Genomic DNA, 25,650 nt, shown 5'->3' with positions numbered 1-25,650 from the left:
TGCGTGAAAATACGGTAATTAGATCATCTGTTTTATTTCAGATATGATTTTATTGTCTTTTAATTTTGTGAATGCAAAAAAACAGTGAATAGAGCAGTTTAGATGTAAGTGGTTTTTTTAAAAAGTGTTTTTAATTCTCTCCAAATTGGTTATATTCTTCCAGGTAAGTATGAAAGAAATCTTTGACTGACACTATGTTTGCAAAATTTTGACTCATATGAATGCAAGACCCACTAAATTTTCCCGATCATATTATCTGATGTTAGTATTCTTAGCAAAAAAATTACTGTTTGCTTTTTCTTCAGTTGGTCAATAAAATGATGCAGGAATATCAAAGTAGTGTGGATATTAGGAAGCTTCTTATACTTGCTACTGTATATGCCGTTTTTTTCCTTATTGTTCTTAATAAATACAAATGGTTAAGGTAAATTTAATCATAATGAAATGCTATAATGAAATGGTTGAATTAAGCCTTTCCTTTCATATACTTTTTTTTTCTCCTAGTCGATTTGTACCACCACAGACGAATTCGGGTAACAGGTTTATGGCACAGCAGAACAGTCCTGTACCTAGTCCCTATGCTCCTCAAAGTCCTGCTGGATACATGTCATATTCACATCCTCCAAATTATACATCACATTCTCAGATGCAGCAAGGTAATAAACTAAAGCAAGGCATCTTTGCAATGAAAACATTCGTATCCGTGTTGTGAGGAGAGCGGAAATGTTTGAGGGATAGGGGAAGACAAATTTTATGAATCGAGCCCTTTGGCAGATATGTTATAATGACTTTACCACATGATAAATTGTCTTCATATGGAAAGTTGACCCCTAGTGGTAATACTGTTAGATTACCAGTAGGGGTCATTGATGCTATTTTGCACCCAGATCCAGATGAAGTGGGAGAGGAGTGAAGGTACTGTTAAACCTCCAATGTAATTTGAATGACCTTACACCGACAACCCTGTATATAATATATGTGTAATAGTAATAAACAAAAGACAGCTTACATCAAAAATAGTATCCAAATATGATATAGTATCAGCAAGTTAGGCTAATGGAGGAGCTTACACAGAGTACCGGTATGTCAATCTGTTCTGAAGCGTAAGTCAGCCGGTATGCTACTTTTATACCCTAGCTTAGTAGCCTAGGGCTAAGAGTGCTACCTGGTTACAAATTACATACTTAGTTTCTATTGGATTGTCACATTTGTCATTTTTGTTGATTGGATGGTATACATACTGGTAATTAGGTCATAATGAGGCATGGTGTCACATGGTGTCAAAATATGACTTCTCTATTTCCATGACAATGCAGTTTTAATACTAAGATCAATGATCCCTGAGGGGTAGGCATTCTCACCCTCCCTCCTAATCTTGTTTGTAGATTGTCAGCAGCTTTATATACAGATGATATATCATTTTGACCATGTCATCTTGACCTGACATTGTGGCTTTCTTGTGTCCCAAGCATTTCTTGGAATGTCCTAGAATATCCAATGCTATCACAGTCAGCAGATAACCAATGCTGTCACAGTCAGCAGATGTTTTTCGCAGCTTCTAGGGCAAAGATGAATTTCTCACAAACTTTATGCTGACAGGGAGAGAGATGATTTTTGTATTGTTCATAAGGCTTGGGTAAGTTCAATTCAGCAACACAGTAAATGTTTCTTATTGGGGTCTCATGGGAGTCTTCACCTTCATTCTTCATGAAGGTCTTCTTTCATAGTCTCCCTCATGAGGGTGACTATTCTCACCCCATCCTTTTACCAGAGATGATCCCTAGTAGGTCCTGGGGGTGTTTGGGGAGATAGGGGATTGGGTTGGAGTATGAGGAGGACATTTATGAAAACATCTAGTTTCAGTAGGAGGGTCTTCTTGGCAGGGATTGGATTGGGTGGAGATAATTGAGAGGGGTGTGATTTGAAAGGAGGCTAAGACTAGGGGTATTGTATGGTGGGGGATCTGACCGGGGAAGAGGAGATGGGGAAAGGATTTGCTACTACAGCTGTTTAGATATTGAAATTTATATATTTTTAAAAATTGAGCCAGCATTTGCATTACATGCAGTAGTAGATAACATGGGTGCTCTTGTACTATTTGCCACTGCATATAAAACAGTGCATGCCTATGAAGATTTATGTTATGCTGTACTGTTAAAACTAGATTTTGTGTTTTCCTTCTCTGGTACAATCAAGTTCTTTCAAATTTCAAGGGAAACTATTCAAATGGTTACAGGCTTTCCGGTTGACTATGGACATATTATTACTCCAGTTATTAAAGATAAAACTGGATACATTAGTGAGGTACCAAATTATAGGCCAATTGCTTCCATGCTATTTTTTGTTAAGCTCTTGGAAGGTATAGTTTACTCCCAGTTGATGGACTGTTTAGAAACATTTGATATTTTACACTGTTCTCAATCAACATTTTACACTATTCTCAATCAGGGTTTTAGACCCTTATATAGTAAAGAAAGAGTTTTGGCATCATTGCTGGATCACTTATACAATCTTTTTAGTTGAGATTCCGGAGCCTCACATTTGCAATTTGATTTAAGTAGTGCTTTTGACTTTGTGGACCACAAGATCTTATTGAACTGTTTAGATTCTCTTGGAATTTCAGATCATGTTTCTCAGTAGTTTTATCATTTTTTATGTTCTCACTCATATCAGGTTTTATTTTGTGGAACTCTTTCTCATATTTGGAGTAATTCGTATGGAGTCCCACAGGGCTTACCCCTGTCTGTTACTTTTTAATATTTTCATGTCTTCTTTATAAAATAGGTTGTTTGAGTTTGGGGTTAAATTATATAAAATGTGGTCAATGTGTAAATGACACGAAGAAGACCAAAATCCTCAGTAAATCAAAGTACCACAAAGCAACAACATTGAAGACAAGAATAGTCAGGATAGCACAACCACGTTTAAAAGGGTTTTTATTATATATGGCTCGACACAAATCGTGTATTGGCCAACAATGCCTGCCTCAGGAGTCCAATCTTTGCGCAAATCTCTTGATCTATATAAAATCTAAGATGCCTCAATCAACATAGCCAGTTCTAAAGCGATACTATGTGGATCTCTGCCACACACAATATGGTCGTTAGAGGCAGATGGGAACTGGCTGTGTTGATTTAGGCACCTTGGATTTTACAGTTTTTTTTACTAGTGATTCACATAGATCAAGAGATTTGCGCAAAGATTGGACTCCTGAGGCAGGCCTTGTTGTCAATACATAAATGCCAAATAAACAATCTCCAATAGCCCACAAAAAATCCTTAGTGTTATTTTTTAATGTATTTCCTTACTTTAATGATTACAAGTTAATATTCTTATTGTTGTATTTTTATCATCTTATTCTTTAGAGCAGTGTCTCGCAAACTTTCCGGCGGGTGACCCGCTTTAGTGGAGGGATCCGGGAGGTGCGGGGAGAGGAGGAGAGTCATCCGTGCCGGCTGACTTCCTACAGGATATGCCTCTCGCCGCAGTTTGCACACAGTTTGCAATACACTGCTTTAGAGGGTAGGAAAAGCCTCAGATATTGGAGCAATATATCTCATACAGAAAATCACCAATTGTTTTATAGGTGATAAGGCTCCAGCTTTAATCATTGACATAAATTCCTTCTCCTCCAATAATCATATGAAACTACAAAACCTAAATAGTCCTATTATTCTTCATGCAATTAGTTAATCTTCTTTCTTATAAAATACGTTAGTCTCCAGCTTAGATAATCCTCTTATTTTATTTAATACAGTTAGTTAATCTTCTTTCATTTAATCACCTTTCAGTTAGTCTCAATAAGAATATTAACTTGTAATCATTAAAGTAAGGAAATACATTAAAACATAACACTAAGGATTTTTGTGGGCTACTGGAGATTGTTATATTTGGCATTTATGTACAAACATATACAGAAGATATCACTGTTTTGGTGCGTGTGTCTTCTTTGCCATCTATGTACCATGATCAAATTAAAACAATTTTATAGGCTATGGAGGATGATTTGAGTTTAAATTAAAAGTTAAATTTAAAGAAAACTAAGTTCTTTTTTAGCTACTCCTAGTAGACTAGTGGAAGAAAGCCTTTTTTAAATGGTATTGCATATTTTTTACCTCTCACTATGAAAATCTTAGGGGTACATTTAGATAGAAATCTAACTATGGACATACAAGTAGATGTTGTGATCCATAAAGTTTCTTTACTCTGGAAGCAGTGTTCTGTTAGATCTTATTTTGATGCTTATTCTTTTTGGTTTTTAGTTCAATCTTTAGTGCTATCTATTTTGGACTACTGTGATACTGTCTATTTTGCAGGTTTCCTCAAACATTTCCGTAGACTTAGTTTAATTTAGAACACTGCAGTACACTTGATTTATAGGCTGAAGAAATTGGACCATATTATTCAACATCTTTGTCAACTGCATTGGTTTCCTTTGAAGGCAAGAACCTTATTTAAATTTATTTGTTTTTGTTATAAGGTTCTTTATGGCCTGGCTCCAAGTTATCTAGTTGAACATTTTTTTATTTAGTCGACCTACTCGCTTGTTACGAGCCTCTGTTTTTTGCATTTCCATCAATTATAGGCTTAATATATAAAAAGTAGTCCAAGGGCTGACTGAGCTTGCTGGCGATTTTTTCTCAGTCAGGCACCCCTGCAGCCACCACTCGGCATCTGCCGATTCGGAGAGGAGGTCCTCTCTCCCAGCATAAAACCTGTGTGAGCCGCGGAGAGAAGAGGGCTGACTGAGCTTGCTGGCGATTTTCTCTCAGTCAGGCACACCTGCACACCACCCGGCATCTGCCGATTCGTAGAGAAGGTCCTCTCTTCCAGCATAAAACCTGTGTGAGCCGCGGAACGCGGCCTGCGGACGCGTGCCCGCGTAAGGGGCATGTCCAAAGGGGCAGGACACGCTCCTTTGGAGCCCCTTCGAAGCCAGGAGGAGCAAGGAGCACTAAGGGCAATGGGAAAACGGAAAGCTAAGATTATATTTTCTGTGCATGTGACTGGACCTATGGATCGTCATCTTTCCTTTTCAACTGTAACACCTACAGAAGGTAGGCCTGAACTTCGGTCCCACTCTGCTTCTATCTCATCCGGCGAGCCCACGCCTCCACCTCAGCCTCTTACTGTATTACCGGAGAAGGCTGACTCCGTTTCCACATCAGGTTCAGATTCAGCCTCTCCATTACCTTTAGAACTGGATTCTAAAATTATATCGAAGGGGGAGCAATCTTTTATGGTGTCTCCTGTGTCAATGCCTACCGGTCCTATTTCTAGGCCTGAGTTGGGCAGTACATTAATTACATTGCAAGATGTCTGGACTGTAGTAAATAGAATTGAGAACTCATTACAGGGCACAGTAGTTCAACTTTGTCAATTTTCATCAGAAATAACAAACAAAGTGGCCGAGCATGATTCTCAATTGGCAGTTATGGGAAAGAAACTGGAGAAAGTAGAAGTATCTGTATCTGCAATGCAATCTTCTGCTGTATCTCATGTTAAGGATAATACCTTATTACATCTCCATCTGGAAAAAATGGAAAACGCTATGAGATCTAGGAACCTCAGATTTCTGAATTTTCCTATATCTCATTTTCTCTCTCCTTTGGAACTACTAAAAATGTATTTTAAAGAGGTACTTTCTTATACTGGTTTAGAAAAGTTTTCTCCAGATAATCTTTATTATTTACCTAGTAGTACCAAAAAGATTTCAGAAGAAGGGGGGGAAGATCAATTAGTATCACCTGATAGTTTAAATATCTCCCAATATCTAGAATCATCAAGCCAAGAGAGCAACATTATTAGTCACTTTTATGACTGAATTAGAAAAACAAGATATACTTAAACTGTATTTTTTGAACAAAAATGCCCTGTATTGTGGTCAACAGATAAACATCTTTCAAGATGTCTCTAGACAAACGCAATACAGGAGGAAGCAATTCCTGCAACTAAAGGGTAGAACCTTGGGTGTGGGTGCTTCATTTTTTCTTAAATTCCCCTGTAAATGCTTGGTGACCTATCAGAACACTAGATATATATTTTTAGATCCAGTTCACTTAGAAAATTTTCTATTAGATAAACCTAAATTGGACATATTGCCTGTTAATAGTGCAGAAGCTGAGAAGGAATGGAATGAAATGAAATGATTATTATTTGCCTGACTGCAGAGCTTATTAGATTACTGATGTTTAGTTTTTCATTTCTTTGAATATAAAGTCGGCGACAAGATTAGCCAGCCTTCTACCTCACTCCAAGTCCAGTAGCAGCTCTCCCTTTATCCAGCAGCTTCCCAGCCTCCAACAGTGGCTTCCTCCCCTTCCAGCAGCTCTTAGTGCTTGCCTGCAGCAGTGATCTACGTAGGCAGCCTTGGGTCCGTTGCCACCTCTGAGGAAAGAGGAAGTTGCTGGTGAATCACTGCCCTGGCAAGTATGAGAGCTGCTGGGAGGGGAGACAGTCACTGTTGAAGGCTCCCCAGGATCTTGCTCCCGCGCACGCTGACCATCTCCCTCCAGTTGCACCTGTACCTGCAGCTCTCTCCCTTCTACCTGCACCTTCCTCACGGCCCTCTTCAGCAACTCGACAGGGGTGACGATCAAGACAGGCTGCCGATGTCAGGACCTTCCTTCTCAGTCCCGCCTATTTTGTTTCAACTTCCTGTTTCCGAACAGGCGAGACTCACAGAGGGAAGGCCCCGACGTCGGCAGCCTGTCTTAATCGCCCGAGGCTGGGCGGAACAGCAGCCTTCCAACACTACCGCAGTCGGCAGGAAATTTAACCGCTGACTCGATGTTGCCGGCGCTGTGCGGACCGGCAGAAATTTTCTGCGGACTGGTCGTTGAAGAACAGTGCTCTAGTGTATTTCACTGCCTCCAGCAGTCTATGTTTCTTTTGCATGCATGATTGCAGCTGTGTAGATTCTGCTCTCCACATTTTATTATTTTAATTCGCGGGTATTTTCACGTTTAAAATGAATTTGAAGCTCTGCCTGCTTGAGAATTCACAGATTTTGGTCTATAGCTGACAGGCCGATCCCTTTGGAGTACCTGTTAGCCAGTTTGCTTAGTCTTCCTTGGAGTTCAGGGCCATCCTTCACCTAGTCTCACTCCATGTTAAGCGGGATCGAGCGCAGACTGTGTAGCGTGCTTAGGGGGGCTCAGTGGTGTTCTGCAGCGTGCTGGCTGCATTTTCACGCCTCTGCCCATCCAGGTACACATCCGGTGGTCCACAGGGGTGGAGGCATTGTCAGAGGAATTAGACTAGCAGCCCAAAGATCGGCTTGGAGGATGAATTTCCAGCAGTGTGACAATGAATTCTGAACCGGCCATTGAAAAGGCTGGGATCAGCTGTAACTGCTCTGTGTGTGGTAACTGTGAGTACAGTGGAGCTGACAGGTTCCAAAATCGATCTTTTAAAAGTTAATTTTGAGGGGTTTTTAAGATTTCCTAGTGTTCCTCTGTTTCCCCACCTGAAATATGTTATTTTTGTAATTTTGAGAAATGTCGTTTTTAGAGCGTTTTTAGTGCAAATTTGGGTCCGGCATCCATTCTTAATTTTTAACTGTCTTTTTTTCAACTTTTCCTTACTTCTTTGAAATTCAAAATTTTGCCAGAAAAACTGCTGGATTGGAGTCTATTGGGTCTCCTTGTGTGAATTCATACCAAATTTGTGCAAAATTGGTACATTTAGTGTGTTTTGCATCATATGGCGGGGGTGGGGTAGTAACTACTGATTCAGCCTCCCCTTCACAGAAGCAGGTGATTACATGCTCAGCTAGCCCATTGGGGTGGCCACATTTGTTTTTGGGTCTTGGTTCTACGGCTTTGTCTGTCCATCTCGAGACGGACTTTCTGTGGCCTAAGAAGCACAAGTGTAAGTTATCTAAAGGTGACTTTATGCCCCAGTGTCCAGATACCTTCTCAGAATTTGAGATTTTGCTGGTCCATATTTTTCTCCAGGGGTCTGGCTGCTGGGTGCTTTTCTGTTAACCCTTCTACGTATCTCAGCGGCTGAGTGGTCTCGGGGGTTTCTACACCTCCGCCTGCGCTGTTTGTTCCTCCTTCCCAGACTGTTTCAGGGGTCCCAGCGGCTGCTCTGGACCTCCCTGATCCTTTTTGGACAGTGCTGCACTTCCCGGATTTGGAAATCTTGTCTTGAGTGCTGGATCCGCGGATCCCTTTGGGACTCCGGATCTTAGAGAAGATTCGGCTGTCAGGTGCTTGTTTTAAGTTTTAGGCACTACTGGATCTCATTGCTGCATCTTTACCGGAGTTGAGCGTAGATACCCAGCCCACTACTTTCATTTCTTTAACTTTTTCTCCCTGGCTCTGCAGCGTTTGTTCACAATCTGTGACTTTTCCTGGCATCTGAATATGAATTCATGGTTCTGGAGCAGTTTGACTCTCAGGGGGGTCCTTTATGGAAGGCTTGGGCTATGTCCAGTTTGCGTCCTCAGATGCAGGAGTGTCCGCAGCTTTGTGGCAACCCAAGAGAGATTCCCAGATGGCTCGGCTGACCCAGTGTAACTCTCTCCCTAGTGATGGGACAGTTGTGTTGAAAGCTATGCAAAACAGCCAGGTGGCTGTGGTTCTCCGGAAAGTTTTGAACCAGCTAATTGAGCCATTGGAGCTTAATTGCCTATGGCCTTTGTGGCACGCGCCTGTCTAACTCAGCTACGAACACCTTTTTCTCAGCTTTTGTGGGCTGGGATGGACTACATGGTGGATGGCTTCTATGACTTTTTGAAGGTGCTGGCAAAGGTGTCAGTGGATTCTATTTCAGCCCACCAAATGCTCTGGGTTCGGCAGTAGGCTGATGATTCCACCTCCGAGGCAACTCTGGCGCAACTACCTTTTCAGGGGCAGTTGTTTTGTGGCAAGGATCTGGTTGACCTCATGAATTTGGTAATGGACCATCACTTGAAGACCTTACCGGATTGTAGAGTACGACTCAAGGATGCTGGACCTCCTCCCTTGTGTGACTCCTCCCTTGCATGGCTCCTGATGAAATTTTCTTGACTACAGGCAAGATTCTTCATCCTCTTCAAAGAGATTTTCTCAGGTTTCCAGGCTACAGGCACACTCTGTCTACCGCCACCCTTCCTGTATGACCCAATGACGTCAGGGAGCTGAGGGCCCCCCTGCGGATAGGAGTTTCGGTTCTCGCAGTTTTGGCCTGCCTGGCTGCACATTATTACAGTCCAGTGGGTCATGGAATTTATTCAGTTGGGCTACAAGCTGGTTTTGCTCAGCCTCTGTCAGACTTGTTCGTGTCTTCTCCTGTTGGGAGCCCAGACACATTGAGCTCTCTCCAGGCTGCTGTTCAGTGCTTGATGGATATTCAGGCAGTACAGTCGGTGCCAAGCTAACCTTCGGGTTCAGACAGATACTCTGTTTATTTTATCATTCCTAAGAGAGAATCAACAGTTTGCAGACTGATTCTGATTTTGCAGCACTTCCTTCCGGCTCTCAAGCTTCCTCGGTTCTGGATGGGAGACCCTGTGGTGGGTCCTTCCAGCAATGTCTCTGGGGGAATTTCTGGCCTTCCTGAATCTTATGGAGGCAAATTTGCACATTTCAATTTTTCCAGATCACCGCAAGTTTCTGTGGTTTCATGTGCTGGATCAGCTTTGTCAGTTTTTGGCCCTGTCCTTTTGGGCTGGCAGTCACATCCTGGACCTTCACCACAGTGATGGTGTTAGTAGTGGCTCCTCTCAGGATGGAGTTGCAGGCTCACTCTTATCTGGCTGCCTGGTTACTCAGAGCATTCCTGGAAAAGGGGCACAGTACAGTAGCTACATTGCTACGTGTACTGGAAGACCTGGGCTGAATTGTCAACTTAAAAAAAAAAAGTGCCATCTGTTGCCCATGCAGTAGCTGGAATAGTCGATATAGCAGCTGACCATGTTTACCTGCCCGAGGCTCAAAAATAGAAGCTCTGAGAACAGATTTTGGAGATATTGAAGATGGTGGCTCCGGTGTGGGACGTCCTTCAGATTGCGGGTTCTAGGATTACGAAGCTGGATGTGATTCCCTGGACGAACACACACATGCATCCTCTTCAGAATGGCTTCCTCTCTCACTGGGCTCTCCACCGAGATGTCTTAGAGCTGAGTCTGCCGTGAACTCTGGAGGCCACAGTATGACCTGGTGGCTTCGTCATCAATTACTCTGCCAGAGCGTTCCATTAAGCCTTGTTTCCTGGATTGTAGTAACCACGGCTGCCAGCCTTTGTGGCTGGTAAGGACTCACTATGGTTGTCATACGTTTCAGGACTGTTGGACTCCATCACCACAGAAATGGTCAATCATTGATGGCAGTGGTCTCTGTTAATAGTCAGAGAAGAACCAAGAACTCTTCCTTGGCTCAGGAGGCTCAACATCTTTTCCTTTGGGCAGAAAGTCTTCTCCTGGTGCTTACAGTAGGTGCATGTGAACGCAGTAGCCAACATTCTAGCAGACTTCCTCAGCCGTCAGTCTAGAGTTCCAGATGAGTGACCCCTAGTGCAGTAAGCATATTAGGTGCTTATGAGGCACTGAGGCAGCCCGTTTCAACCTTCTGGCTGCGAAGCAAGATGGCTTCATGCTTCTTCAGTCGCAGATCCGGCTTGGAAGCGAGAGACTTGATGCGCATGAGCAACTGTAGCCTCTGGAGGTTCTTCTATTCGTTTTTCTGCCTTAGCCGCTGTTCGGCTGGGTCATTCGGAGGATTCCAACTCTCCCTGGCTGTGTCATTCTGGTGACTCCCGATTTGCATGGAAGGCTATGGTGCATGGATCTGCTGTGGCTGTGATTGGCATAAAATCTGTGTCTGAGTGTCTTTCCTGACCTTATCACCCAGGCCCAGTTGCCATGAAGGATCTGGGTCGTTTTGCTTGTATGGTTTAGCTCTTGAGCGCGCAGCTTTAAAAATAAATAAATAAATAAAAAATCAAGGCTTTTCGGAGCTTGACATAGCTAAGGCTTCTTAGGTCTACCAAGTTGTCCTTGGTGTCGGCTTACGCTATGGCGTAGAAGGCCTTTAGAGCGCTGGAGTGACCAAGGACAAGTGGACTGTTATTCGACTCAGATGTCGCGGGTTCTTACATTTTCCAGGCAGGTCTTCACGGTGGCATCTCTTCGGATTCCAGTGGCCAGTCTACCCAGTTCTAGATCCCAGGATTGGCAGTTTTCTTTGGAGTTGCATCCGGATGTTGCTTAGTTTTGTAAAAACATCTTTGGGTCTGGCCGCCCGTTAAGAATCCGTTCCCAGTCTGGGATCTTAATGTGCTGTCTGGCTTTGCCAGGGCTCCTTTTGAACTGCTGAGAGATGCTTATCTCCAGGATTTAATTCTCTGAACTGTTTTTTTTCTGGTCGCTCTCTCTTGGGACTGGAGAGTTTCCGAATGCTAGGCGTTGTCGTGTCGACAGCCTTTGTTCTGAGATCCTGAGAGCAGATAGTTTTTTCCTTTTTGCCGAAGGTGGTTTTGGCTTTCCATGTCCAACCGGAAGTGTGTTTCCCAGTTGTTCAACTGACAGGTTCTAATCTCAGAATCGTCTGCTAAAGAAGTTGGATGTGCGCAGGGTGCTCCTGCATTATTGGTGGGTCTCTACAGAGTTTCGTTTTCTAACTACCTGTTTGTGGTGGCTCATTTTATTATGTGTGGTTCTCCCACTTCTAAGGCTACGATCTCTAGGTGAATCCGAAGTTCCATTTAGTCCACTTACATTCTTGTGAGGCAACTGTCCCCTAGTTCTGTTAAGATACTTTCTGCCAGGAGTGTAACTTATTCATGGATGGATGCTAGATCTGTTTCTCCTGAGGAGATTTGGAGGGCGCGGCGTGGTCATCTTTTCACATGTTTGCTAAGTTCTACGGAATGGATGTTGCTGCCAGAAAGGACTCTGCCTTTTGGGTCCTCGGTCTTAAGGGCTGGCACAGCTAGCCCACCCTAGTTTTTGGGGGACTGCTTTTGCATGTCCCTATAGTGTAGAATGTCTCACCTATTGCACTGGAAAAGGAGATTATGTACTTAACCTAGTAAGCTCTTTTCCAGTAGATAGGTGAGACATTCTAGACACCTGCCCTGTCCTTGCTGTGCCAGTTTCAGATTCTGATTTCAGATTTCAGTTGCCTTCTACTTATCCAATCTGTTTCTTGGAGACTGGTCAACCCTTTGGGGTTAACAAGAGTTTGTAGATACTGTATGTATAACCTGTTGTGGGAGTAGTTCTGAATTCCTTTGACCCCTTTGTTGGTGGTTAACGATACTGTTTAGTTGTTTGAGCAGAACAATAGTTTAGGACGTCGTTACAGGTGCTTCTACTTCACAGATGAGTGTCTCTCTCCATGCTTGGGTACTGACTGGTAGAGGGCCCTAAACTAGCCTGTGAAGTACACTAGAGGCAGAATAAAAAACCTGAAGTGGATTTCTTCAGATCATGCGAGTAGTGGGAAATAACCCTATAGTCTAGAACAGTGTTTCTCAACTCGGTCCTGGAGTACCCCCCTTTCCTGTCAGGTTTTCAGGATATCCACAATGAATATACATGAAAGAAATTAGCATATAATGGAGGCAGTGTATGCATATTAAGTTTATGCAAATTCATTATGGATATCCTGAAAACCTGACTGGCAAGGAGGTACTCCAGGACCGAGTTGAGAAACACTGGTCTAGAATGTCTCACCTATCTACTGGAAAAGAACTTACCAGCTTAAGTACATAATCTCCTTTTTGGAACGAATGCTTTCTTATCAGGCTGCATGTTGGCAAATGGAATTATTGCCTCTTATCAGATCTTCTATTTCCTATTCACATTACAGAAAAATGTTAAAAGATATCTGTTTTGTAATTTTTAGGGGAATGATTTTATGGCCCTTGGTTCTACTTTGTATCTTATGATTTACTGATGTGGTATGATTTTGAATTGTAATTTACTGTTGTACGGTTCTCTTATTTTGTTACCCACATCAAACTGGAAGGTATTGTGGAATACCAATGAAGATTTATGATACGTTATGCCCTCTGCAATAGATCTGCAGAACAGATGCTGGGATAATTTTTGCACCTAATGCCCAATACGGCAAAAATTTAATTGCACTTTAATAAAAGGACTCAAAATTAGAAATATTCAGGAGCACACTCAGCAAACTGAGATTTAAAATGAAATATTTGCAATTTCAAGGAAACATGATCTGTTGATATTTTTCTTTGCCAGGGAATTTTCTATTTTTGTATCTATATGTTGTCTACTATTTCCTTACAGTGGAAGCCAAAACAATTTATATCACACAAGGGTTGTACAGCCCTTTACATGTTGCTGATATAGATAAGGGTCAGAAAATGAAGACTGTGAATCCATTAAATGTACAGACTCTTGAATCTTTTTCTGTGAAGTTGTGTGTTTTCTGATATTTCATTGCCATACATTTGTAGAAGTATGAAAGACTAAATTTATTAAGGCTACCACTTGTAAGCTAGGTGATGCTTCTTTGAAGTTTGTTAAATTATTGGATGAAGAAATTGTTTTCTTCCTTACATATATTGTGAATTATTTCATAACCAGGATAAGTTACCTTCAGAAAGGTAAGGTCTGTCCTAAAAAAAGGGTGGCTTGGACTTGTGTGTTCTAGTTACTGCCCTATATCCAATTTACCAACCTGTCAGGAACTGGTATACCCAGAGGATACTGTGAAGGAAGATTCACCAGATCACAGACAAGACAGACTGAAAGGGACACAAGAGGGAAGGACACGCAAGAAGGGAACAGGCTGCAAACTCAAGTGTATGTACACGAACTCAAGGAGCCTTAAAATAAGATGGGTGAATTAGAAGCTGTGGCACAAAAGGATAACATTGACATCACGGAAACATGGTGGACTGAGGAAAATGTCTGGGACACGGTGCTACTGGGATACAAACTATACCGCAGAGACAAAGTGACTCAAAAAAGAGGAGGCATTGCCATATACATTAAAGAGGGAATTGAATTTACTGGAGAGAACACGCCACAACAGACGGATAAGTTAGAGTTTCTATGGGTCAAAATTCTGGGAACAAATGGACCGAAAATGAGGTTAGGTATCTACTACCTATCCCCAGGGTAGTCCGAAGAAATTGATGGAGAAATGACGGATGAGATTAAACGCAAGTGCAAGGGAGGCAACACAGTTATCATGGGCGAATTCAACTATCCGGGGATAGAATGGAACCTAGGCACCTCCAGCTGTGCTAGAGAGACCAAGTTCCTGGAAACGGTAGGCGATTGCTTCCTGGAACTACTTGTCAAGGAAAATACGAGAGGAAATGCAATTCTGGACTTAATTCTAAATGGACTGCGAGGACTGGCATAGGATGTAGATGTAGAAGTAGAAGGGAAGCTGGGAAACAGCGATCACAATATGATCCGCTTCAACCTAGAAATAGGGGGTGAAACATTGGTCCAGAACGATGGCCATGGTGCTAAACTTCCGAAAAGGAAATTATGAAGGGATGAGACACATGGTGGGGAAGAAGATTAAGAAGAGGATAAACACTGTAAAGATGCTAGAGCAAGCTTGGTCTCTTTTTACGGATATGGTCACTGAGGCACAAAATCTATATATACCACGTATCAACAAGGGATCAAAGAGGAAAAAGAATAAAGAACCGGCATGGCTCACTGTAGAGGTTAAGGAAGCGATCAGAGACAAAAAAAACCTCATTTAAGGAGTGAAAAGATCAAAAACGGACAAAAACTGGAATAAGCAGAAACAACATCAACGCAGGTGCCATAGAAGTAAAAGGGGCCAAAATAGACTATGAGGAAAAAATAGCCAAGGAGGCGGAAAACTTCAAGGCGTTCTTTCGATATATTAAAGGGAAACGACCCGCGAAGGAAGTGGTGGGACCGTTGGATGACCAAGGAATAAAGGGAGTGCTAAAGGAGGACAAAATAATCGCTGACAGACTGAACACGTTTTTTGCGTCTGTATTTACCGAAGAGGATATACACAGCATGCCGGAAACCCTCAGGCTATATGCTGGAAGTGAAAACGAGAAATTGACAGAGTTAATGGTCAGTCTAGAAGAGGTATGCAGGTAGATTGAGAGGCTTAAAAGTGATAAATCCCCGGGAGCGGATGGCATCCATCCGAGGGTCATCAAGGAACTGAAAGGGACCATAGCTGAACTGCTTCAACTAATAGCCAATCTGTCGATCAAAACGGGAAAGATTTCGGAGGACTGGAAGGTGGCGAATGTTACGCTGATCTTCAAAAAAGGTTTGAGGGGAGACCCAGGAAACTACAGACCGGTGAGTCTGACCTCGGTACTGGGAAAGATGGTAGAGGCGCGCTGATAAAGGACCGCATCATTGATCACCTTGACGAACATGGTCTGACGAGGACCAGCCAGCACGGTTTCAGCAAGGGCAGATCTTGTTTGACAAACTTGCTTCGAGGGACAAACTTCTTTGAGGGAGTAAACAGACAGATAGACAAGGGCAACCTTGTCGACATCGTATATCTGTACTTTCAGAAGGTGTTCGACAAGGTTCCGCATGAATGACTACTTTGGAAAATTGCGAGCCATGGAATCGAGGGTGAAATACTCACGTGGATTAAAAACTGGCTGGAGCATAGGAAACAGAGAGTGGGGGTAAATGGACAATACTCGGACTGGAAGAGCGTCACCAGTGGGGTGCTCAGTGCTTGGACCTGTGCTCTTCAACATCTTTATAAACGATCTGGACATAGGTACGACGAGTGAGGTGATTAAATTTGCGGATGATACAAAGTTATTCAGAATAGTGAAGACACGGGGATTGCGAAGATCTGCAACATGACATAATCAGGCTCGAGGAACGGGCATCAACATGGCAGATGAGGTTCAACGTGGATAAGTGTGAAGTGATGCATGTCGGTAACAAAACTCTCATGCACGAATACAGGATGTCCGGGGAGGTACTTGGAGAGACCTCCCAGGAAAGAGACTTGGGAGTTCTGATTGACAAGTCGATGAAGCCATTTACGCAATGTGTGGCGGCGGCAAAAAGGGTGAACATAATGCTAGGAATGATAAAGAAGGGGATCACGAACAGATCGGAGAAGGTTATCATGCCGCTGTACCGGGCCATGGTGCGCTCTCACCTGGAGTACTGCGTCCAGCACTGGTCGCCGTACATGAAGGACACGGTACTACTTGAAAGGGTCCAGAGAAGACCGACTAAGATGGTTAAGGGGCTGGAGGAGTTGCTGTACAGCTAAAGATTAGAGAAACTAGGCCTCTTCTCCCTCAAACAGAGGAGATTGAGAGGGGATATGATCGAAACATTCAAGGTACTGAAGGGAATAGACTTAGTGGATAAGGACAGGTTGTTCAACCTCTCCAAGGTAGGAAGAACGAGAGGGCACTCTCTAAAATTGAAAGGGGATAGATTCTGTACGGACGTAAGGAAGTTCTTCTTTACTCAGAGAGTGGTAGAAAACTGGAACACTCTTCTGGATTCTGTCTTAGGGGAAAACACCCTCCAAGGATTCAAGACAAAGTTAGACAAGTTCCTGCTGAACCGGAATATATGCAGGTAGAGCTAGTCTCAGTTAGGGCGCTGGTCTTTGACCAGAGGGCAGCCGTGTGAGTGGATTGCTGGGCACGATGGACCACTGGTCTGACTCAGCAGCAACAATTCTTATGTTCTTAAATTGCAATTCCTTACTTGGAAAGTAGTCTTTCTTATTTCCCTGACTTCTGCTTGACAAGTAAGGGAACTGTTACTTGGTTGTGCTTCCCACTCTTTATAAGTTCCTCCAGAGATTGTCTCTCTCTTTACTCTCAATCAAACCGTTGTTCTTCCAGTATTCTTCCCTGAGCCCTATTTTCATCTTGGAGAACAGGTTACCCACACTCTGGATTGTAAACCGGCATTGGCCTATTATTTCCACAGTATAAGGCCACATAGTACATCCCGTCAACTGTTTGTCTCCTTTGTTTCTAACAAGCTGGGTCATCCTGTTTCCAAGAGAACGATTTCCATTTGTTTGACTGCTTGCATCTCGCTCTGTTATACTTAGGTTGGGCTGCAACTACGGAGTCTGGTCACAGCCTACTCAGTCAGATCTCTGACAGCTTCAGTAGCTTTTTTCTGCTTTATCCCTATTGATGAAATCTGTAAAGCTTCTACATGGTCCTCGGTTCATACTTTCACCTCTCATTACTATCTGGAATCTTTTTCCAGACGGAATGGGCACTTTGGCTAAGAAGTATTGCAAAATTTGTTTTCCTAAAAGCCAACCTTCCCTCCATCCCATTCTGGTTAGCTCACCCACATGTGAGAATATTCTGCCTGCTTATCCTGGGATAAAGCACAATTACGTACTGTAACAGGTGTTATCCAGGGACAGCAGGCAGATATACTCGCAACCCTTCCAGGGAAGTCCTGGCTGAACCATTATCTGTTCTTTTCAATCTTTCCCTAAGCACAGGAAGGGTCCCCTTGGACTGGAAATCCGCCAACGTAATCCCACTGCACAAAAAGGGCTGCAGGACAGAGACAGCAAACTACAGACCAGTGAGTCTCACGTCTATAGTGTGTAAACTCATGGAAACACTGATCAAACAGAATATTGACACAATCCTAGACGAAAAAAAACTGCGTGATCCACACCAACACGGGTTCACCCAGGGAAGATCCTGCCAATCTAATCTGATTAGCTTTTTTGACTGGGTTACTAGACAACTGGACGCCGGAGAGTCACTGGACGTGGTATATTTGGACTTCAGTAAAGCATTTGATAGCGTCCCTCATCGAAGATTACTGAACAAGCTGAAATCGATAGGATTAGGAGACACTCTAACTACATGGGTTGGGGATTGGCTGAGCGGTAGACTTCAGAAGGTGGTGGTGAACGGTACCCCATCCGAAGCATCGGACGTGATCAGTGGAGTGCCGCAGGGCTCGGTCCTGGGCCCGATTCTATTCAACTTATTCATAAGAGATATGGCGCAGGGACTTAGAGGAAGGGTATCACTGTTCGCCGACGACGCCAAACTTTGCAACATAGTAGGCAGAAGCTTATTACCTGATAATATGACACACGACCTTCTGCTTCTGGAACAATGGTCGACTACTTGGCAGCTAGGCTTCAATGCTAAAAAATGCAAGATAATGCACCTGGGTAAGAGAAACCCGCGAAGAACTTATGTACTAAATGGTGAGACCTTGGTTAGGACCACGGCGGAACGCGATCTAGGAGTGATCATTAGTGAGGACATGAAGGTTGCCAATCAAGTGGAGAAGGCTACCTCCAGGGCAAGACAAATGATGGGATGTATCCACAGAGGTTTTGTCAGCAGGAGACCTGAAGTTATGATGCCGTTGTACAGAGCCATGGTGAGGCCTCACTTAGAGTACTGTGTTCAGTTTTGGAGACCACACTACCGAAAGGACGTGCTGAGGATCGAGTCGGTGCAGCGAACGGCCACCAGGATGGTCTTGGGGCTCAGGGATCTCACGTATGAAGAAAGACTAAAGAAATTGCGGCTGTACTCACTTGAGGAAAGAAGAGAACGGGGAGATATGATTGAAATGTATAAGTACATCACGGGACGCATCGAGTCAGAAGATGATATCTTCTGGCTCATGGGACCCTCGACCACCAGAGGGCATCCGCTGAAAGTCAGGGGAGGGAAGTTTCATGGCGACTCCAGGAAGTACTTCTTCACCGAAAGAGTGGTGGATCATTGGAACAGACTCCCACTCCAGGTGATAGAGGCCAGCAGCGTGACAGATTTTAAGAGGAAATGGGATACTCATGTGGGATCTTTAAGGGAGTAAACTCAGGGGGGAGGGATACTTGGAATGGGCAGACTTGGTGGGCTATAGCCCTTTTCTGCCGCTTTTTTCTATGTTTCTATGTTTCTATGTCCCCTGGTTGGCTTCTTGGCTGGCTTACTGAACTGAGGAGCTACGTGCCTATGTCGGGTGGGAAGGCATTCGTGCAAGCATTGGGTGGTCAGTTGTGAACTTTCTATAGTTCTTAAAGTGCCGATGCACTTTTGCAGCTGTCCATATCGGGGCTGTGTGGATGATGTCACCCATATGTGAGAATATCTGCCTGCTGTCCCTGGATAACACCTGTTATGGTAAGTAACTGTGCTTTGTGGTCTTTCCGAAACGGATCGTGACCATTGGCATATGAAGAATTATAGGCCTATATGATTCGATCACAGCTTTCATCAGACAACTACACTGGCTCCCAATACCATCCTGAATAATCTTCAAAACTTCATGCATCCTACTCCAGATTTTGTACGGAAACTCAGCTGCTCCCCTCATCCAACTATTCGCTACTGCTTGGTTGATATCAAGAAGGATCCTTAATAGAATTCAACTAAACTTGCCATCCATAAACAACTTATCTAAGTGTAAAAACCTGGAATGGCCTCCCAGAAGCAATCAGGAAGGAGACAAACTATACCGCATTCAGGAAAAACCTGATGACTCACCTCTTTGACAACTAATGTTTCAGCTTCTGTATATCACCCCCCTCCTCCTAGGCCTCTCCCTTTGCTTCTCTGAGCCCCCTTCCCTACTTCTTTTTACTCTTCCTCTTTGATCTGTCGCCTTGAGCTTGAGTATAGGTTTGTGCGACTCGCAAATGGAAGATTAGATTAGATCATTTATAAATGTTGAAGCCAAAATATATGCCAAGATAATTGCTAACAGACTAAATCTTGTTATATTTAAGTTGATACATCTGGATCAATCAGGATTTATTCCAAGTCGATTATCTAATGCTAACACCAGACTGCTCTTTCATATTAATAGCCTATTGGTAGCTCTATTTATTGATGCAGGAAAAGTGTTTAATTGTGTACAGTGGCCTTTCCTGGTTAAAACTTTACGTTGGTTTGGATTTGGACCTAATTTGATCCATATGATATAGAAGCTGTATGAACGTCCAAGAAGCATGCATTGCAGTAAACTCGGAACTTTCAGTGACCTTTCATTTGACTAGAGGTACAAGCCAGGGGTGTCCCCTGTCACCCATTCTTTTTGATTTGGCTTTAGAACCTTTAGCTATAGCTATGAGACATCCCTCCATGATAAAGGGCATACCTATACAAGGTGTCAAGTTTAATAAAATTTTGATTAAAACACATTATCATAAATTAAATGCAATTTACATTAAAAAGAAAAAAAAGAGTGACAGACAGAATATTTGGGGGGATTAAATGACTTTAACACAAACAAATAAACGGTGACAGAATAAACGGAACAAGAGGGGAGTGAACAAATAAATGGAACAAGAGGGGAGTGAAAAGAACTAGAACGCGTAAAGCAAAGGAGAAAAGGGAATAACAAGTAGGTAAAAACACACCTAATTTAGTGGTGCATCTTTAAAAAAAAAAAAAAAAAAAGCTTTTAAGATTTTCTCTAAATCTATCTAGATGAGTTTCTTCTCTCAAGTGTGCAGACAACAAGTTCCAAGTGTGGGGAGCTGTCACAGAAAAAAATCCTATCCCATTGCAGTGTTCTCCCTAGCGCCTTTCAGCCGGACGCCCCGCCTGGCTAGATTAGGTGAGCGCCCGGCTGTCATCTTGGCTGCAAATTCGCCTCCTCCTGACTTTTTTTTTTTTTTTTTAAGCGCCAGAAAAAGGATTTTCAGATTTATTTTTTTAAACAATTTTCCTACTGCTGGTCGATTTTTACAGTCGCAGTTGGAGGCAGGGGCTGCAGGCTCATTATGACCCAGTGCACAAACAGGAAGAACACCGACGTCATGTTTACAAACACATGCCAATCACGATCAAATGGGGTCAAGCAAGTCTTACATAATGCCATTTGATCGTGATTGGCGTGTGTTTGTTATCTTTTATGCAGTTTGCTTTATACCTTAATCACCATGGACCCCTGAAGAAGGCGTGTTATCCGAAACACGGACCGTGTCGGGTCCCTTGGTTGGCTATAAGGTTGTATATGTTACTGCATTTACTAATAAACAACGCCTGCATCTTGTACATTATCTGCAGTCTGTTCGTTGTTTTCAGAAAAATAAAGTCACCAGACAACAAAGGTAGGGAAATTGATTTTATTTTCAATATAGTGATTGAAATGTGTCGGGGGTCACGTGATGCTGGAGACCTGATCGGACGTGCCTCTCAGCAGCTCTGGGCCACTCCACTCTAAAACCCGCTTTTAAACCTTCTACATCAAGGGGTGCTTTGCACTTTTCTTTCATCTGAGGACAGGGGAGTGGAGTGAGCCTCCACAATGGATCTTTTTGAAAGATTTACCTGGTTATGCTGACTAAAGCTCAGCGAGGAGCAAAGGCTAAGAATACTGTGCTGGGAGCTAAAATGGTGGAGCAGCACGAGGTACCTATGTTTACTTTGCAAGAAGCAGCCGTTCAGGAACTTACACGCTCCCTCACGCTGGTAATGGACGACAAACTCACCAAGATTCAATCTTTTATGGAGGAGATGCGTGAGAAATTGGAATCCCAGATGAATCGTCTGCAGCGTGCTGAGGATCGCATCGCTCAGCAGGAGGTCCGCACGGATAGCTTCGAAGAGCGACTCCGCACCCTAGAAACATCTAATACCGCCTTAAAGGAACGAGCGGAGGACCTGGAGAATCGTGATCGCAGAAATAACCTGTGATTTATTGGAATCCCGGCTTCTGTGCGTGACGTGGATCTCCGCACCCGACTCGAAGCGTGGCTGCCTGAAGTTTTTGATCTACAGGCCCCTCTGGCCCCGCTGTTGATTGAAAGGGCACACCGTGTGGGGATCCGCAGTGTGAATGAGCAGCGCCCGCGCCCCGTCATTGCGCATTTCCTCAACTTCGCTGTGAAGGAAAAGATCCTGTCCCTGTATCGCAAGGGGAAGGAGCTACAATAAAGTTCTTCTCTTCCAGGATTTCTCCCCGCACGTTTCTTACCAACGGTGCGCTATGGCGCCTTTTTGCAATGAGCTCTTCAAACGCCATATCAAGATTAATCTACTGTATCCAGCTCGGGCCCGTATATATCATAATAATAAAGTCACTTTCCTTGACACCCCACAGGCTATAGAGCATTTTATACAAAAGCTTCCCCCTGTGCTAGACCCTCCTCGGGTGGGTGACTGAGAAATTCAGACATGACTTTTCTCTGGCTTCCTTGTTTTGTGGCCTACCTGTTTTGGCAGCCTGGGGGATTTTGTTTTTCTCCCTCTTAGGCTGATTGCCTGTGGCTGGGAGTTCTTCTACAGGGCGGGGGAGCATCTTTCTTTTGGAGTTTTTATTTCTAGTTCGAGCTCCCCAGGAACTGACGAGGGTGATTGCTGCCACGACCCCTGGATAGCTCTAAACTCTGGCTGTCTTTATAGCGGGTGCTCCATTTGTGGGGCATATGTTACTGATGTTATTGACTGTTATTTTTGATGGTGTTTGCTCTTGTATTTGATATTCTTCATCAACCTGCACATTTCTTTTATATGCTGGTTTGCACTTTTAGTATGTTTTATTACTGCACTTGCTCATGTTTACTCGGCTCTCTTTCATTTCTTCTCTTTTATGGATTTCTTTACTCTTCGGTTTCCCTCCTATGCTTTGATGGTTTGGGGGTGGCCCGGGGCTGCTGTATCTATGCTGTTCTGTTGTCTTGGGGTAGACTGTATGGTCTGGGGAGGGGGGTGAGGGCGGTGGGAGGGAGGGTTGTGGGGGGGGGGTTTGGTTGTGTGTGGGGGTATGTATGCTTGGATGGATTGTATGTTTTTTATTTGGGACATTAAGGTATGACAGTTTGATCTTTGCGTGGAAGCGCTGGATGCTGGGGGGGGGCGGACTCTCCTTATTGTGCTGTATGGAACGGGGAAATTTAGCTGGGACGTCCCCTCTCTTCTCTGTCTTTTTGGGTTTTGGCCCTTCCTGCTGTTTTTTCCTTACCCTGTGCATCAGCCTGGCTAATCTGAATGTTGACTCCTTAAATGTTGATGGATTTCACTCTCCTGTGAAGCGTACTAAGATTTTAGCTTTCTTAAAGAGGGAGCGATGTGATGTAGCGTTTCTTCAGGAGACCCACCTGTCCGCCACTGAACATCTCAAACTTTGGAGGGACTGGGTGGGACAGGTGGGTTTCGCTGCTTACTCTTCCCGGAAACGTGGGGTAGCAATCTTGATTCATAAAAACATTCCCTTCAACATCCATAAGGAAATTAAAGATACTGAGGGCCGTTATTTGTTCTTGATTGGAGACCTGTGGGGTTCCCATTTGGTGCTGGGTACTGTCTATGCCCCAAACATTTATTCTCACGAATTTTTCTCCTCCTTGGTAGGGATTTTGGCACCCTACTCCTCCCATCAGCTGATCATTGGGGGAGATTTTAATGTGGTGGCAGAGCCCCTTTTGGATTGCAAACCTGCTAAAACAGCGACTAGAGGCCACTATGACAGAGGGATACCCTTTCTTCTTAACGAATTGGGATTGTTGGATGCCTGGCGGACCTTGAATCCAGATGCAAACGATTTTTCTTTCTATTCCCACCCTCACAACGTATACACTAGAATTGATTATATACTTGTATCCGTGGGATTGTTCCCCAAATTGTCTAGGGCGATTATGGTTGCCCCCGTGGTATCGGATCATGCCCTTCTAGGCACCACTTTTCAGTTTTCCCCGGCTTCCCCTAGTCGAATCTGGTGGATGTCGCCCCACCTGTATTTGGATCCTAATTTTCGGACCTATTTGGAACAAAGGTGGGAGGACTTCCTCCAAACCAATGATATGGGGGATGTGAGCTCGGTTACCTATTGGGAGGCCGCTAAAGCAGTTATGAGGGGTCATGTACTGGCATACTCTGCTGCTGCAAAGAAAAAACGTGATGGAGAATTGCTGACTCTGACCACCGAGTTGCACAGCCTGCAACGTGCCCATATCTCGACCCTCACGAGAGCCTTGCATGATCGCCTACAGGTTGTCAAACAGCAGATTAACGCTATCCTTACTCAGCGGGCTTCCCGTACTATATATTTTTACAAATACAAACTGCATGCCTGGGGAAACAAAACTGGCCGGGTACTCGCCAATTTGATTCGGCCCCCTAGAGCCCGGCACGTCATCACTCACATTAAGGATAGAACGGGACTCAGCAACGGGCAATTACTAGCCAATTTCTTCAATTTTATCAACATCTTTATGCCGAACAACCGCCTGATGACACGGCCCAGGATGCTTTTTTTTGCAGTTTACAGTTGCCCAGGATCTCTGATTCACAGAGGAATATGCTCAATCAACCGATCAGCGGGGAGGAGATTCAGCTAGCTATCCGTAAACTTAAACTGGCTAAAACTCCCGGACCGGATGGTTTTGGCCCGGAGTTCTATAAGCTTCTACCATCTTCTGCTCTTTGCTCTCTCCAGGCTTATTTTTCGAGGCTCCGAACAGAAACTCCCCCCGGTAACACTCATAATAGTGCTCACATTATTATTTTGCCAAAGCCAGGGAGACCTATGGACCAATTGGGTTCTTACCGGCCCATTTCTCTTTTAAATCAGGATGTTAAAATCCTAGCGGGAATTCTTGCGACCCACCTTAACACGATTCTTCCAACTCTAATTCATGAGGATCAGGTTGGTTTTGTCCCGGGCAGACACGCTTCCATGAATTTACTCAAAGTGCTTACTGTCTTACAACTTCCCTCTCACGCCTCTGATAGAGCCTTAATAACCAGCCTAGACGTAGAGAAGGCGTTCGATATGGTTTCTTGGAGACACCTTTTCTGGATTCTTGACCAATTTGGCATCTCGGATGATTTTACTGCGTGGATCACTGCTTTGTACACGCACCCTACATCCCAGCTGTTGATTAACAGGGGGATTTCGGAACCTTTCCCTCTGGGTCGTGGCACTCGACAAGTTTGCCCCCTATCCCCCCTGCTTTTCCTTCTCTCGCTTGAGACTCTGGCTATCCGAATCCGACAAGATCAGACTCTTCAAGGCTTGGGTATAGGGGAGCTTGAGTTTCGAATCAGTATGTTCGCTGATGATATGCTGCTTTACGTTAAACATGCTGATGTTAATCTTCCCCGCTTGATGCATATTATTAACTCGTATGGCCTATTTACAGGTTTAAAAATTAACTATGATAAAACAGAAGCGTTACTGTTGAATGATTCTCCGGGGGCAAATTGATTTGAACGGCTGGGAGTAGGCATTGCACAAGGAAAACTGAAATACTTGGGGATCCTTTTATATAGGAATCCAAAACAACTTTATGAGGCCAATATCACTGCAGCTATCGGCAGGATTAAATCCCTTTGCCATAAATGGCGTGCTCTTCCCCTTTCGCTGATGGGATGGGTAGCCCTGGTGAAGATGGTTCTCTTCCCTAAACTTTTGTATGCCATACAGTCGGTCCCGTTTTAGGTTAGTCGGGAGGATGAACGCCACTACAACTTTATTATCCGCAAGTTTATCTGGACTGCTAAACTTTCCCGAGCTAAATCGCGGGGCGGGGGGGGGGGGGGCTTGGCCTTCTGGACATCCGCCTCTATAATGTTGCTTCTCTCTTCCATTGGATCCACGAACATTTGACGTTACACAGACGCTACTCCCCGTCGACTCTTTTGGTTTCATGTTGTGCCCCTTTATCTTTTGTGTCATTCATACATGGGATCCCGGGCTCGCAGGTTTCTCTCAAGTACCCCACTCTG

At 43.9% G+C, this 25,650-nt stretch overlaps 1 protein-coding gene across 1 annotated transcript in view; it reads left to right on the top strand.

Annotated features, from left to right (window-relative positions):
- The window catches only part of NIPBL (NIPBL cohesin loading factor), a 1,354,860-nt gene that overhangs the window by 223,719 nt on the left and 1,105,491 nt on the right, over positions 1 to 25,650 (top strand). Inside the window, 1 exon segment of the mRNA XM_033932779.1 lies at positions 505 to 656. Within this exon segment, the coding sequence (XP_033788670.1) occupies positions 505 to 656 (152 nt within the window).

Source organism: Geotrypetes seraphini, chromosome 1, assembly GCF_902459505.1.
Source record: "Geotrypetes seraphini chromosome 1, aGeoSer1.1, whole genome shotgun sequence".
Lineage (NCBI taxonomy): Eukaryota > Metazoa > Chordata > Amphibia > Gymnophiona > Dermophiidae > Geotrypetes > Geotrypetes seraphini.
Note: the sequence above shows the minus strand (reverse complement) of the source record. Positions and strands in the feature narration are given on the sequence as shown.